This window comes from Megachile rotundata, chromosome 8 (genome assembly GCF_050947335.1).
Source record: "Megachile rotundata isolate GNS110a chromosome 8, iyMegRotu1, whole genome shotgun sequence".
Classification (NCBI taxonomy): Eukaryota; Metazoa; Arthropoda; class Insecta; order Hymenoptera; family Megachilidae; genus Megachile; species Megachile rotundata.
Window position 1 is genome coordinate 6959227 of NC_134990.1, and position 17500 is coordinate 6976726.

General features: G+C 28.2%; 2 protein-coding genes and 1 long non-coding RNA gene across 12 annotated transcripts; 2 read left to right on the forward strand and 1 right to left on the reverse strand.

Moving 5' to 3' along the window:
* Positions 1–109: 109 nt before the first annotated feature.
* On the reverse strand, positions 110–3564 carry LOC105662792 (uncharacterized). Its single transcript, XR_013038937.1, has 6 exons — positions 3449–3564; positions 3204–3300; positions 1741–1998; positions 917–1089; positions 700–843; positions 110–357 (listed from the first exon to the last, which is right to left on the reverse strand). It is a non-coding gene; the product is annotated as an uncharacterized LOC105662792 (long non-coding RNA).
* LOC100879854 (sugar transporter 4) lies at positions 254–2194 on the forward strand. The gene is made up of 2 exons (XM_003704473.3): positions 254–365; positions 602–2194. Exon 2 carries the CDS (start codon positions 633–635, stop codon positions 2049–2051), a length of 1419 nt encoding a protein of 472 aa, XP_003704521.1. The 5' UTR covers positions 254–365; positions 602–632; the 3' UTR covers positions 2052–2194.
* On the forward strand, positions 2677–16532 carry gogo (thrombospondin-1 like protein golden goal). Of its 10 annotated transcripts, none has more exons than XM_076534188.1 (19): positions 2677–2883; positions 5775–6002; positions 7517–7604; positions 7943–8159; positions 8516–8702; positions 9714–9935; positions 10516–10665; positions 10989–11337; positions 12290–12420; positions 12620–12874; positions 13051–13306; positions 13426–13650; positions 13867–14014; positions 14101–14268; positions 14337–14469; positions 14543–14820; positions 14896–15012; positions 15149–15358; positions 15575–16528. In XM_076534188.1, the coding sequence occupies exons 3-19, from the start codon at positions 7544–7546 to the stop codon at positions 16047–16049; spliced, it is 3582 nt and encodes a 1193-aa protein (XP_076390303.1). In that variant the 5' UTR covers positions 2677–2883; positions 5775–6002; positions 7517–7543; the 3' UTR covers positions 16050–16528. The 10 variants fall into 10 exon arrangements, with proteins under 10 accessions (XP_076390303.1, XP_012143338.2, XP_076390300.1 ...); XM_012287948.2 differs by lacking the exon at positions 2677–2883 and adding an exon at positions 3573–3710; XM_076534185.1 differs by lacking the exon at positions 2677–2883 and adding an exon at positions 4408–4544.
* The last annotated feature ends 968 nt before the right edge of the window (positions 16533–17500 follow it).

A 17500-nucleotide genomic window follows, 5' to 3' on the forward strand; every position in this document is an offset into this window, starting at 1 on the left:
TTAAAATATATCTAAAAGTGTACTTTACGTGATTCATTTTACCATATTCAGTGTTCCTTTAAACAACAGTTTCCATACATTGCAGCAAATAAAAAACAAGGACCAAAAGTGTATTATAGATAACTGTGAGTAATATATTTGTGTTACAAATGTATGTGGTAATAAATAATCACACGGCTTAAATTGGGATTAATTGCTCTAATCATATCACTAATCTGAAAAAAGATATCTTCCAAATATTCGTTATCTTTAGGTATTCCGGGATAATAGATATTTTAAAGTACAATTGGACATCAATAACGAAACAGCTCTTCAATATTTCAAGTGTGTAATAACAGTAATCAGTCTCCTGTTTAACTAGTAAGGTAAGTAGCAAAACATATTGATACAATTTCGTGATAAAATATTATTAAATAATAGATTGAATCAAGTACTTTATTAATTGTCTATACTTGTTCTTATGATATAAATGATATAATATAAATTAATAAACAAATTTCTCGTAAAACAAGACAAAAATAATTTTAAATAAAACGTATTTATGGACAAATACATTTACTTTGTAAAGATGATTTCTTTATAAATGATGATTTAATTCTAGGTACTTATTCAAGTAAATTTTAATAATAAAGATGGATAAGAAGGACATAGGAGTTTTACAACAGACATTAGTTCCTAATATTCAAAATGAAGAGGTACCTGCGAAAAAGTTGCTTCAATATATAGCCAGTTTATCATCAACTATTGGAGCTATAGCAGTTGGCATGGTATTGTCATGGACTAATTCTGCTGGCACCGATGGAGCATCAATACAAGCTCTATATGGGATAGAAATTTCTCCATCTGAATTTTCATGGATTAGTTCATTAAGTACACTTGGATCAGGAATAATGTGTATTTTTATAGGATTTCTTACTGATTTTATGGGAAGGAAATATGCAATGCTTCTGATGGTGGTACCTTTTACTGTAGGTTGGCTGCTTATAATTTTTGCCAACTCTGTAATTATGCTTTGTATTGGTAGATTCATTTCTGGTCTTAGTGCTGGAGCTTTTTGCATAGCTGCACCTATGTACTCAGCAGAAATTGCTGAAGTTAAGATTCGTGGTCGTTTAGGGTCTTATTTTCAAATGTGTCTAGGTGTAGGCACTTTATTTACTTATATTTTCGGAACTTTTGTGAATATACGTGTACTATCTATTATATCTGCTATTGTACCGTTTATATTTTTTGGAATTTTCATGTTCATGCCAGAGTCACCTATCTATTATTTGAAAAAAGGTAATGACGATGCTGCGCGAAAAAGTTTAACTAAACTACGTGGCAAGCAATACAATGTAGAGAATGAATTACAACATCACAGAGAGGCATTAGAAGAAAATGCTAGAACAAAAGCTCCATTTCTCGTCGTACTTAAATCTAAAGCTACTTTGAAAGGTTTCATAATAACTTATGGCCTCATGTTGTTTCAACAATTAAGTGGAATAAATGTTATTGTCTTTTATATTAATAGCATTTTTTCACAAACTCAGAGTGTTATAAATGCCAATAATTCTACAATTATTTTAGGTGTAATACAATTAACAGCTGTTTTTGTAAGCACAATGGTTGTAGATCGTTTAGGTAGAAAAATATTATTACTATTATCCTCAATACTGATGTGTCTAACAATGGCTGCTCTTGGAGTGTATTTTTATCTTTCAGAAAATGGAGAGAATGTTGATGCAATTAGTTGGTTACCTTTAGTATCTGTATGCATCTATTGTACTTCGTTTAGTCTTGGTTTTGGTCCTGTTCCATGGATGATGCTAGGTGAAATATTTGCACCAGAAGTAAAAGCTATGGCTTCAAGTAGTGTTGGTTTTTTAAGCTGGATATTAGCTTTCATTGTAATTAAATTTTACAATAATATTAAAACAGAAATTAATACTGGTCCCACATTTTGGATGTTCTCTGCAATGTGTATTCTTGCAGCTTTATTTGTGTATTTCATAGTTCCTGAAACAAAAGGTAAATCCTTGGTAGCCATTCAAAGGGAACTGAATAAATGATGATTACTATTACTTTACATTTTGTCTGTGAAACTTAAAATGAATACATATACATTCCAATAATGCTAGAACTTTACAAAACTAGATTATATTAATGTATATAAATAAAACTGCTAGAAACTTTTAATCTGTAAATGTGAAAATGAAGGAATCGATAAGTAAGGAAACTGTATTCCACTCAATTTGAAGCTAAATGAGGAAACTGCTCTCTATCAAGAACGAAAATGTACTTTGTACAGTGTTGTTACAATATAAATTGTATATAAAATAATCGTAGTGTCCTCGGTTTGCGGATAATTTTAAAAATGCGCTCGATACTTTGTAAATGTAATATGAAATTGTAATATAAGAAACGATTATAACAAATTCAATAGTACATATAATATTAAATACAAACAAACCGTTTTACAAAAGGATTTTATTTCAATAAAAATATTACAAATTTATGTTGCATATATAAATTATTTATCCAATCTTTGTTGTAAATACGATAATTACTAATATAATATGTTACGAAAATCTTGTATATTATCAAATACATCTAACTAGCAAATTTCATAATTAACAAAATTATTGTACACATTTTTTATCTTCTACAATTACAACTTTTCTTGTGCCTTTTCAATATATCGCAAATTTTCAGAACCATCTTCTTTTTTCAAATAAATTTTTTAGTAAAAAATGTTTGTTTATCGCTATTTTTTTTATTAGTAAAGATGACCAGTTTGTTACAGTGAAATTTTCTGGGCATTGTACTTACATACACTACCGTCCATAAGTATCCGGACACTTGGTTTCGTTACATAAAACATAGTGGAACTTTGTACGAAAGGTATTTAGGGTTATCATATCATTTGTAATAGTTATTATCATCTTTTTTGATGTGTCATAACGTAATAGATTTAATTTTTAAGTACAAATTATACAATGAAAGTGTGAAAGTAAAATTCATGTCCAGAAGTACAAAGTCTAAATTTGTGAAACTAATGAAACGCTTTCGATTCTAAAAAAAATTTTAATTTCTATTGTGTTTCATTTCTATGGCGCAGAATATGTTTAGAGGGTTCTTCGATATGTTTCAAGTGTTTGTAAACTGTTGGTAGATGTTTAGGTTCCCTCAATGGAGATAAGAATGGAGATAACGCTACGCACTCGACAGTTTCGGTTTAGTTCATCTGTAGCTTCTTTTTCATCGAGATATGAGTTCCAAACGAGAATTATCAATGGAAAAATGTTCCAGTATTCTGATCTTCGCAGAAAAAAAATCGATTTTAGTTACTGTTGCAGATACTTGAATAACTTTCATGCAACGCGAATGCATATTTCGCTTGTGTCCGGATACTTATGGACGATAGTGTATGTAGTTCAATTAGAACGAGATATACTTTCGAACGTACGTATTGTACACATTGAAGTTAGCAGTTGCGATTCGACCATTTTCGTTTTCATGGAAAGGAAGTATATAATTATGTTGTCTTTTCAATCCATTTGGAGCCACCATGTGAAACTCCATGTTTTGAACTAGTTTGACTTCTTATTACGTCATATTCTAAGACGTAATTACGTCATATGTGAAGACAAAGTAATTGCGTCCTGCTGCAGTTAATATGCTTCATATTATTGTACGAAGATATTTCCACTATAATAACTTTTTATGGGGTAGGTTAACACGTCTTATCTGCGATATGTTTTTACAGTTCATTGATTCACACCAATTATTTTTAATCGAATCCTTTCCTGTTATTCCTGTACAAATGATACGAAATTATGTTAAACAACCAAATATAGTAAAACATTTATAATGAAGTTTGTACCCTAATAAAAGAAGATTTATTGTAATTGATAATGTAAAGCAATGAAATGTATAAAATATGTAAAACGTAAGAATATTAAAAACTATAGTAAAATATTCATATGCCACAACGCAGTATCAACTTGTGCCGCGAAGGAATAGGTGGACACAATTTAATTTCATCAAATAAACATTCTTTATTTCATTTTGCACTTTTCACGCTTTCACGTACAATATACAGGGTGTCCCAATTTTTCACCGTTAAAATTTATTAACATATTTTATTCGTAAAAATAAAAAAAGTACAGGGTTTTAAACACTTTATTAAAAAGTTATAACAAAAATACGAAATGATAACGGACTACTGCGTCCGATATCATATACAGGCTGTTTCAGTTTTCAGAATACAATTATTTTCTGTTAAGTTCATTAGAAAAATTAATATAAAATTGCGAAATATTTTGAAAAGGCAGAGCAGAAAATTGTCACAAAATAAATGTTCTCAATAATTTTATTAGTTACTCTTCAATTTGGCAAAATACAATGGTACACAATTGTTGCAAATATGTTTGGCATATTTAATGAAGGCCTACACAGTCGTTAGCGAAGAAAAGAAGAAGCTTAACAAATATCTAAGAAACTTTATTTAAAAAATAAATGCTTCTAATTTTCTGTGTAAAAAAGACAAGAAATGGATTCAGGTTAGTACGAGTTTCGATTACGGTAGTGTTAATCGTGAAAAGCTGTAAAATCCACTAGTCATTTAATTAAAGAGCAGTCGCAATTACGCTTCACTCGTTAAGCGTAAGTGTCCCAATGTTCGGCTAACAAAAGTGCGCGTAGTTGCACGCTCTTGACGCGAAAAAATAATGACCCTTTAGTTGAAAGAAATAAGACAAAAAAAAACAGCACTCCCATGCAAGAGCAGACTTCAGGTCGATATAATCCCTCCATTGATTAAAGTCGATGTTCTGTTAGAATTCTCTCCCCAAAGGACGACCTTCGTAGTGGGGTGAACCGACGAATAAGGGAGAGAACGCTGGCCGTCGACACTAGTTTAGTTGCCTTATGAACCGCATACGAATCGTGTGTCGTGGACCTTTATTTTTTTTCGCAAAAATTACTCCTAGTTTTTACGAACGCTTTACGTTCCGCGAACGATCTATCGATACCGTCACTGATATTCTACGACATTGCCGAAGACGCGAAATGCAAACATTTGCATACTGTGATAAATAGTTTGGTAGTATCCTGAATTTTTTATTAGTTCGAACGTCCTTGAAACATGTTTCTTGTATTGTACGTGGAATTTAAATACACATAAAGGAATTATTTTTTTACGAGTGGGATTTTGTTGGCGTAAGGCACAATTGAAGGGAGTTAAAATTCGAAAATTAATTTTTAAATTAGTTTTACTTGCACTTAATAAATTAATAAAAATTAATTATTCACAATTAACGAATTAATGGTAATATTATTATTTTTATTTTAATATTTCTACATTTTTTAGAGAGTTTTGAATTTTAGTAAATTTTTTAGAACATGTTCTCTCATTTTGTTACTTTATTTATTTTAAAAGAAAAGTCTTGACGAAAGGCCTATAAATACATAAATAATTTATAAATAAACAAATTTATATTATTTTCACTAAAATAAAATAGCCTCACATAACGATTTTAAAATTTAAACTTACAAATTATATTTTCTTAAATAAATATTTAAAATTGTGAATTAATTTCCTGTCAAAGAATAATTTTTTAATTTTATTTAAAAGATTTATGTTGTTTTCGATTTTATGTTGTACAGACGTAGACGCGAGAATAGAAATTTTCAGGGGGTGAAGCTATGGTTTATAAAGAAATAAAGGAAACTAGAAGTCTACATGGTACTTTTTCGCGACGAAACGTAATGGTATGGTGTTTTCTTTGCAGCTGAGAGGCGCGATTAATATCGATGAAACGTAAAATAGTTTTAAATTACGAAGATGGGCAAATCTTTGAAAAAAGTGGAAGCGAAAGTTTGAAGTGCAAGTCCGGTATCGATTCCCGTAAATTGCGGAGGTGCATCCCCTAATAGCAATTTTATGACTCTTATTCGCTCAAATCGAGAAGCATTCCTGACAGAGAGAGAATGTTTGCATCGGGATAAACAAGAAAATTGTAAGTTCGACAATGTTCCTAACTGCGATATGATTTTCATGATAAATAAAAATAAGGTAAACTGTACAGTAATTGGGCACCTTATACTAGAAAAATATTCCAAAATGTCAGATTTATTCAGCGAATTTACATACCTTATTTTATTAAAGACCATTTCCGTAGTTCACACTGCTTAGAAGACTGTGTACACTCGGATATATATGGTGTAAAAAAAATCCTCTCAAAGTTCGAGTTAAAAAATTTAAATTTAAGAGGTCACATAAAGCAATTAAAAATTTTACAAAATAAAATTAAAAATGAAATCTTTTAACCGTTTTATTATTTATTTCAAACTATTTATTTATCAATAGTTATATTTTATATTAACCAATGTATTCTACAGAATTTATAATTTACATATACTTTTATGTATTTAAGTCCTACAGTTTTTTTCTGACAAGTAATCATTTTCGTTACATGACGGATATTCTTCTCGGCGTTATTGCACTACTAATAAATATTGCAACTGGTCCTTATTTTCAGTTAAATATTTATTAAATTCTTCTAACAATGCTACTCGCTCTGTCGTATCATTAACTTGCGAACTTTTCAAAATTTCTTGACAATTCTTATAACTTTCACTTAAAATCCATAAATGAGGATGTAAATCAAGGAAATCGTACGGTAATTCGAACTTTTCAAATAAAATTGACGATTTTTTGTCGCAAAGTCATTAGATCTTTTGTGGATAATGAACGAATATCGTTTAGCAGCAAGTAATGTCAAAACTTTAAACAATCAACGCAAGTTCACCATTTCTAAACACTATTCTTAATTAACCTTACTTATTCATTTCTCAACTATGTAAATATGGTTAAAGCAGCCAATCGACAATGCTGCGAGACTGAATACTAACAAATAATTCTGTGCGACTTTATTGTAACGACATCTGTAATCCCTTAAATTGTAATTAAAAGTCGATATGATAAAAAATCAATATACCGATAGAAAATTGCTTTGAGCGACCTCTTCAATTTTTCGGCTCAAACTTTGAGAGGATTTTTTTACAAAATATATTAAATTTTTAGAGTGTAGGGAGACAACATTTTTTTGGACCACTCTAGTGTACACAGTAAATTTTATATCAGTAATGTTTTATTTTTACGTTGCATTTAAAATTGCACCGCTTTAAAAAAGGCGGGAAAACTGATTTAATGGGTTCGTACAATAAAACTATTTGATATGAAAATTTTTAATTACATCTGTTGTAAAAATAACGAAAAGTAGTTTGGCTCATTTGGTACAATAATTAAAACTATGTGTACCAATAATTAACATATAATTTTTGAACTTTGACAAACAAAATACGAAATCTTTAATAAATATCGAAACACAGAATTCATTATATGTTAGTCAAATAAATTCATTTTATAAAGTAATATTTAACAAGTATAAAGGCTTAGTAAAATTGCATGAGTTAAAATTAATGTAGCGTTGAAAGCAGTCTAGTTTATTTTGATATCAAATTTCTTCAGGAATTGGACACGGATGACGAATTGGATATGAACTTGAAATCTAAATGGCCTTTTCTTGGAATACTGGTTATCATCCTCCTTGAATTAGGTAAATTTGCAAGTATTATTATTTTGATGCTAAATGATCGAATGCGTTGGCTGCTGTGGTGTCGGTAATTATTGGCCAGGGCTGTCTCTAAATTTTGCGGGGCCCCGTACAACAATAAAGACAAAATCCATTTAATAATATACAAAGAATTTATTATGTAATTATAAAAATTCAGTTTTTCTGAATACTTTTATTGATCGGAAAACAACATTTTCCTACCATTTTTGCAATTATATTTTTGCGATCCCACGATATATTTTTGAGATGTGGTGACGCCATTGCAGTCAAGGTATCGATGCAAATATACGATGAATAATTAATAATAATGAAAAATTTAGACGTCACTAGATCAATTATGGAAGAGAAAGAAGAGTTTGCATCATTAAAAATTGATTCCCCTTCTTCTCACGTTGCTCTTTCGGGGGATCTCGTGATATCTGTTGTAAAATCGAATCAAACGTTAGACGAAACAAAGTACAAATACGAGTTCAAAAAAGAAAATAATCAGAATATTAAGCAGCTAGATAATGTTTCTAACGAATTTTCTCTATTAAGGTGAGTTATATTTACAGTATAAATTACGTTAAAAATTATTATTAAATGGAGAAATGAATTTCTGTAAAGTTCAAAATTTAAACATTTTAAATTCTTCAATTTAAAAATTTGTATATTTGTAAGGCCATAAATTTTATAGTAAATTTGCTGGATTTATTAAATTAAACAATTCTTTTTTAATTTATTGAATTTAATAATAAATTTGAAAATCTTCGATCTCAGAATATTTTCTAGAACATTTTTTCTTTTATTTGAATAAAATTGATTTCATTCAAAAGTCGGGTAGAATTCATTTTTCCACCAGATGAAATTTTAATAATAATAAAAATAATTAATAGATAATTTCTATTTTTTAGAATACTGTACCTTCTTGATGACATATCAGAATTAATTGGTGAAATCCAATTAGAAAAGCTACCTTCAGAAAATGAAACTATTTCAATTATCGTACCTTGCGGATATTTCACACGTGGCGGTATTTACGTTTTGCAAATAGAGTACAAATACAAAAATTCAGCGGTGTCGATTGTCTCCAATTATCAGGTTAAACAATTAACATTATTACTGTATGCCTTATTACATTTTATTTTCAGTTCTTTTGTACAATCAAAATTCATAGAATCACTCTTTTAATTATGATTTTTGCTTTAAGCAATTGTCTTAAAGAAATTACAAATTATTTAAAATAATTACTTTAAAAAGTAGTATAAAAAATGCTTATCCAATATTACAAGCTTTTAAAGACATAAGGTAAATATACTTATTAGGGATTAATTGTTTATTTTATTTCATTATAACACAACTAACAAAGAAATATATTGGGCAGAAGCTGAAATATTTCAGTTAAAAATATTTGATTTTTCCATTTCATTATTTGTTAACAAATTTAATATAATTTATTATTACTATTAAGTTTCAAGGGACAAATTCATTATATAATTAAATTACAATAAATCTGTTATACAATTTCGTTATGTTGCTACAGACGGGGTAACTGCGACAATTTTTGGAAGTCGCAAATGTTGAATTGCCTAGAGCTTCCTTGATGCTGTAACGGTTTCTATATTAGAGAATATAGTTGCATAAAAATGTCATTACTGTGTATATAAGTGTATGAAAATGTTATTAGTGTAATTATTTTTCCAAGAATTGTAATACGTGAAATGGTGATAAGAACTGCGTAACACACTTTTTGGCGACTGACACGTTTATGCGCGCTTTTCCCGGACGACGTCACGCGAGGACGCTTGACACACGACTAACTCGCACGGTTACCACCATCATGAACTATTCGAGGAATAGATTGCACACTGCGTACTTATAAGGAAAATAATAATTGTATACAAATACTACTATATATATTTATACGGAAGTACTACTAATACATATAAAAGTAATATTATTACTGTAAAAGTACATACGAAAATGGCAACATAACGAAAATCTATTTTATATTAGATACCCTACATACCTGTACCTCTTACAACAAGTACTATTATATTATTTAAAAATTCTTAAATTTACTACACAGTATTAACCAAAATTTGGTTGCAGACAAGTAAAATATTGGACGTTAAATGGCCGATGCCAATGCTCTTCTTGGAGTCGCAGCAAATTACCACTTACCCGAGTAAACCTGTCAAGACCGTGATAAAATACGACGGAGTTAATTGCAATCCCTCCGAAAATGTTCCTGCAACAGTCTATATTTTACAATTAATATATTGCGGCTCAAGCGTAACTGCTTGTTACTTACAAAACTATACTTACATTCAGGTAAATCAAATTAATTACTCTTTACCGTGTTGCATTGTGTATTATTGAGATTTTTAAATAACGTTAAAATATGAAGATGCGATAATTTTTAAATTGTCGAGTTTAAATGTGCATTCTTGTTCGAAGACAACAAATGTTACTATTTGTTAACAAATATCACCATTCGTTAAGGTCAAGTTTAGTGAGAAATAAAACTCTCGAGTTCAATGACCTTACGCGGGGAGTTGCGAATCCCGGTGGTCTTTGTTTATCTTATATTGTTTTGGTTAGGAGATACAAGGACAGTAGATATTTGACTTTCAAGAATACAGAAAAATGACACTCGGTAATTCCAGGATTTTTAAGCCAAAGAGTAATGTTTTGCTGTACTTTTTTTCAGAGATATCCTTTATACTGTATTATACTTAACTGTATTATACTTAAAAATTATATAGAACTGGATTTTGCGATTTTGCTTTAAAAACTTATGCTTTCATTCGTTATGCAGTTTTTTGGTGAAATAAAATCCGGTTTTATTTATTACTCGACTTGACCCGTAACAACAAATATTACCATTTGTTAATTTTAATTAAATTTTCAGATATTATACCATGAAGAAATACGGGAATTTCTGACAACAAAAACTGTATATTTCCGGTGTGAATTTTTCGGGTTGCCGGGAAATTATGCAGTTCGACTGAAAGCTTCGAACGTTAATCCTACGGCACCAAATACAAGTGTTTATTTTAAGGTAATTAATTTTGTTGGATTAAATATCTGTTATATTGTATATACAATATATTGTAATATGATTATAATATAAAATTTGGGATTTATATTTTTTAAAATATAAAGTTTGGGAATTTCAAAATTTGGAAATTTTAGAAATTAGAAATTTGAGAGTTTGAAGTTTCATAATTTGGGGATTTGGAAATTTGAGTATTTGATAATTTATAAATTTAAGAATTTAAAAATATAAGAAGTTGAGTATTTGAGAACTTGGTCAGATTATCTCTGATCAAATTATTATCAATCGAAATTAACAATACATTTTTTATAATAATTTTTTTCTAGGTAAATTGGTCAGAAGAATTTAAACTGACAGTCCATGCCAGATCGATATATCCCTGCGAAGGATCAGGAGGTGTATCCGTCCTTTTCGAATATCCTTCCTGTCGCTTAGAAGGTGATCGAATTCGCGTTTACGGGCGTTTAAAAGCTGACGTCACATCCGTTGCTTCGCCTTCCACTCTTCATTATATTACGGAATCTAGATCGATACCTGGCAAGCACTCCTTGGCTTTCGACTGTGATTTTTTTACGGAAAAATTTGTCGAATATTGCTTCATCTATGTCAGTCAAGCCATTACAGGTGCCATGGTGGACGTTAAGATATCCTGTATACCTACCTTCCCTTTTCAAGGTACGGTTCGTTCTTCTCGTATGTTTTTTCTAAATTATTTCAGTAAAGTTTTGATATAAGTGAAAATGCATGATATAAGCGAAAAAGTTATCCCCACCGCTAGGGGGAAGACTTTTCAAGATAATTTGTGATCCGTGAGATAATACCAATATAAAGCTTTTTTATTTTTTCTTTTTTTCAATATCAAACTCTTACTAATATATTTGTGAAATTTTTCTTATTAAAATGAGACAAACCAAGATATAATTTGGACTATATTTACTGGTTTAATTGACAATAAGTTTAGGACACAAAGAATTTGAGAATTTAGGTATTTAGGTATTTAAGAATGATATAAATTAGGGAACTTAAAATTTAGAAATTTATGGATTTGGACAATTAGAAATTTGAAAGCTTGAAGATTTGATAATTTAGAAATTTAAAAATTTAGAAATTCAGATAGTTAGAAATCTAGAAATTTAGAAGTTCAAAAATGCAGAAATTAAAAAATTTTTAAATTTGCAATTTAATACATTAAATAATATGGAGTACTATAATATGAGAATCTGTACATTTAAAAACTTTCCATAGAAACAGTTTCCTTGACCTCTTAGCAAGAAAGTTTCAAGTTACTAGTCCCTGCAGTCAAAATACCTTCAAGTGCAGAGGGTTAAATAGAAGGGTATCACTTTTCACTTAATTATAGTTATACTTCGTGGAATACCGGGGCCACCGATAACCTACGACACTCAGAACGTATCAAAATACATATTATAACTACTATATGTAACACCATAATATTAACATATTTAGTAAACTTATAAGACTTCAATTCATAAACATTTTCCAACTTACAAATTGTGTTTACAAGAAACTAATTAATTTGTTATAAATAAAATTTGTTAAATTAATTTATTATAATCTATACTTTATATATTATTATATATTTTAGTAATCATTGTAATTTCTGTAGAAGGTGATGCTGCTGGCTGGGGTCCATGGAGTCCATGGAGTCCATGCAGTAGCTCATGTTTTGGAGGAATTCGAAATCGTTATCGTTTCTGTGACACCCCACCACCAAAATATGGAACAAAATTTTGCCAGGTAAATCTTGAAATATTATTAGTTCATAATCAATCTTAAGTAATAATTTGTGAGTTTCAATACTATACAACCATGATTAGTCATCCAAGCTTCATAAAAAATGATGTTAAAAATATGGAATATTATTTAATGCTTATCCTAAATATTGCATAGCAATATTAAATTAATGAAAATTCGTCATTTATTTTTTATATTATAGGGAAAAGCAATAGAAACTGAATTTTGTGGTAAAGCTTTTTGGGACGAGTCCCAAAAAGAAAAGGGATGGCAAAACCAGGTTGAAAATTCTGAATGCCATACTACAGTTTTAGCTGCCACAAAACCTGAAGTTGTAGCTGAAATTGGATTACAGTGTCGATGTGGATGTCGTATAACGTTAAAAGAACAATTTACTAGAAAAATGCTAGGAGCTAATACTCAAGCATGTCCTGGCCGATCTTTTTGGCTTTTACAGGTATTGTCATTTATTTTAAAAATAATAGGTGTTATTATGCATTTTGGAACTAAAACAGATCTGTTGTATTTTAATGCAAACACTCCGCATATCTTAATAATTGTTTAGTAAGAACTATCACAAAATAATAATATAAAACCATTATTGATTTATAACACCTGATTTTATTTCTTTAGGCGGAGACAAATTTTGTAATAGGATTACATCTAGATCAATTACAATTTCCTTGTCCAGGGCAATATTTTCGTGTTCGAGATGGCAATTCTTTAAACGCGGATCTTTTGATCGACGTTGCTTCGGATAAGATACAACATCCAAAGAAGACACTAATAAGCTCTGGACAAAATTTACTATTAGAATTTTTTAGCGATGAACTTACAGCATCTGGAGATGCTTGTATCGGTGGTTATCTTGCTCATGCAGCTGTACTAGGTAAAAGATAATTGTACTATTAAATGCAAGATCAAAAATCAATATTAACCAAACCATCCAAAAATAATTTCTATAACTAATTATTATAGTTTAAGAAATTTATTATTATTGAATTACAGATAAAAAATACTTGAAAAGAAATGGAACTGTAACCGTTGTGCCTTTTGAAGTAAATTCAACGAATGTTGAAAAAGAATGGATCTTTTGGAAACCAGCACACTTAGTAACTGCCTTACTTTTAATACTGATATTCATAGTTTCTGTCTTTTTGACATTGCAGTTTGTCATAAAGTATAGGAAGTATCGTATTGCAGAGGATTTGGATAATCTTAGTGACGTTTCTGGTAAAATTAATTATGTTTTATATTGATGAAACAATTACAACAGTTTATAATATAAAATGAAGTCAAAAAGTAATGTCATAATTAATATATAACTTTTGATAACTCCTTTAAATTAAATGAATTAAGCTTTAATAATATTTATTAGATGCTACATAGATCACAGTTGGTCTATTATAATTATTCTATTTTGTTACTTGAATATTTTTTTGTAATCAGAGGTAATACCTGGCCGATCAAAATATTTGTCTACGAGTACGCTTATTTCTGAAGTGATATCAATGATAGAAACCACTGCAAAGAATTCTCCAAAAGAAACTTTATGTAGTGCAGTGGAACAATATAATAGTACTGAAACTTTAACTGGGTAAGAACGGTAATAAATTTTTTAAATTTGAGATTATAATAAGACAAGTGATTCACATTAAAGGTTAATAATTTTTTAACATACAGTTATAAAGAAGAAAACAATTTGAGTTCTAGTACATTAAAATTGAATAATATAGTTGAAACTTCCTCAACTGAAACGATCACATCACCAAAATCAGACTGTGATAAATTATTATCAGCTTCCAGTATTGTTTATAATAAACCTGAAGTAAAATATGCTTATCCTGTAAGGTGAGTTAAATTAATGTTATTCAAACTAATACGAGTTAAAAATTATTTATATTATAATTGTTGCACAGATTGCAAACGATAGATTGTAACACTTCAGAAGAGAAAATATTAAAAATAGAAAATGAAAAATTAGAAGATATTAAAAACAATATTACACCCAAAATTTACCAGAACAATGAAATTAGTTATTCTGATGGAAAGGTAAAATTATTTATATAAAAAATATATATCTATAAGACAAATTTTATTATTTTGTGAACTTTTTAATATGTAGGAATCTTCTCCCGAAAGTACCGTTTCAAGTTCAACAACAACTTCAGGAGGTGGAAAAGAAACTAAGGAAAAAAGAAACAGAGAAAAACTTTTACAAGGGCCAGGATCAGAATTTAGTTTAACGAATCTCGACTCAGAATTAGAATTGGATTATTATGATTATAATGTAGCCAATGCTAGTGCTGTTCCTGGATCTTATTTAGGCATGGATCCTGCTTTTCTGGTATGGATTCCACCAATTGAAGACATAAATCTTGACACAGAAGATTTTCTATTAGGGTAATTAATAACTTTTTCGCGATATTTGCTTTTAATATTAGTATTACTAATTATATAAAATATTCACCTTAATAGTAATAAAAGGGATTCCATTTTAACTCTTGAAACTGAAGGTATTGCACTAACACCTTCTGAATATAGAAGAATGAAACTTTCTACTTTTGATGACTTCAAACTTGAATTAGATCCAGCGTAAGTATTCAAACAGAATATATGTATGTATATTATAGCATTATAACTTACACATACAATAATTTTAATTGACATAAATTTAATATAATATATATAATTTATTTATATTATAAATTTACTAATTTTATGGTAATAGGAAAAAATATTTTAGAAAAGATGATACATGTCAAAATTTGGATTATGGAAGTTTAATGAACGATGATATTTCTGGAACTCCTAGAACAAGGACATTTGAAAAATTACTTCCTATTCAAAAACTCTTAGAAGATTCTAGCATTAAAGTAAGCATGGAATCTGTATCTAGTGTCCTTGAGCATAAACAATATTGCGTTATTCCAAATAGAAGGTGAGTGAATATTTATTTGTATAAACAATATTATGTAAAATATATGCAAGGTGAAATATTTCTAATATTATTAGACATTTAGACATTAGAAATTTCAAAATTGCAATAGCTTTTTTAACAGTTTACAATATATTCTTATTATATATGTATAATATATAATAAGTGTTTCTGAGTTATTTCAATACTTTTATATTAATGATACATTTTTATCTATAGGGTTTATATAGGTAAAGATGAGGAATCAGTTGAAAAATCTAATTCCCCAAAAAGCCTTCACGATAGTCCTATAAATATAATTGATAGCAGTGAAAATAATAAAGAAAAATTAAATTCTGCACCAAATAAAGTTTTGCAAAAAGATTTATCAAAAATAACAAACAATTCTAGTCAAAAAAAAGTGTCCAAAACTCAAGATGAGGAGTTAACAAACATATCCTGCACATATAAAGAATTAATGGAGTGCACTCAATCCTTTACAAATAAACAAGATACTGTGAATATTCCAATGACAGAATTATCAGGAAGTCCTTTAAGAAATGTTACACAAATTCAAAAAAGAGATACTGAAGTTTCTTTAAATATTCAAAATACAGATTGCGGTATAGAAGCATTTTGTAAAAGACAAGGTTCTCTTTATGATCAAAACATAAAATTTGTTGATGATGATGATGATGATGATTATATTGGTTAAAAATTGTATAGAATTTCTTTTTATTTTTATTATGAACTTGATTTTTATAATACCAAAAACAGTATTTTTGTTTTAAATTTATTTCGACTCAAAGTGCAAAGTTTTAGTACCTTAATAATATTATTTAAATATATATCTTTTTGTTATAACATTGTGATATTTTTACAAAAATGTTAAATTTTTTAGATATAATGATCTTGGTATTTAAGTTTATTTTCTTTTTTAATTTTGAACATTTTTGTTCTATTTACAAATATAGCGAATTTTTTCAAAAACATTCTCAAGAACTTTAAATTTATTTTTAATTTTTGTAGTCCCTTTAAGAAATATATTTAAATATTTATATCAATGTTACATCAAACTTAAAAATATAAATAAAAATAAAGAGAGAAGAAGAACAACATCTGTCTTTACATCTAAATAATATAAATACTTTTAACTAAGTGAAAAATGAATAGAACACAATCAAAGAATATAGTTTTAATTTTCTAAAGTTGGATTTTAAATGTACTTTTAAAATTAATTATGTGCAATTGTACATAAATTTTAATAGTGTAATTATTAGAATAGTACAAATCATATGATATTGCACAATTATCATGAAAATCTATCTTTTACTTATACATTTGTACAATATAAAAATGTGTAATCTAAGTCAGAATTATACTAATACTTAAACAGGTGGACTTATAATTCTATATGATTGACATTTGTTAATATTAATTTTCATTAGTAGATACAATTACTAAAAGTGATATTAAATCAGCTTAATCTATTTGCTATAGCTTATGTACGCATGTCTTTTATATATTAATTGAATTTTCATTTAGTAATTATCAACATACAATATATTATTATACTTTATATACATATATTTGTGAGAATATTATTTTGTGATTTTTGTTTCTACTAATTCTGACATAGCAATAACTTCAAATGTAAAATATTATATGTGCTCATGCAAAATGAAAACAAACAATTTTATTGCTATGTTATAAATTTTAAAGTCATGTTTTCTCTATTTTGTATATAAGTAATCTGCATAATACCAAAATGAAATATGCAAGAATCTAACATGATAACTGAAAAAGTAACAGAATTTAATAGATGATTAAACAATGTACAACACAAACATTTAATAATTGCTTTTTACATAAAACAACAAAATTTTAGATTAAGAGTAAATAAAATAAGTCAAACAAAAGATTGTATGATTCTAGAAATGTACTTTACATGTATACATATTCTGTAATTGATCCTTAAAATTAATACTTACTAAGTTTCGAATAATTAACTGATTTCACTGTTGAATATGTAACTATATTTAATTGGAAATTTAATTATGATCTTTCTATAGGCTTTCAATTAATGTTTAATCATTATTAATTTCTTCTCTGCAATATATTATCAGTTTATTGTTAATAACTTATTCTTTTCTCAAGGCAATTTTT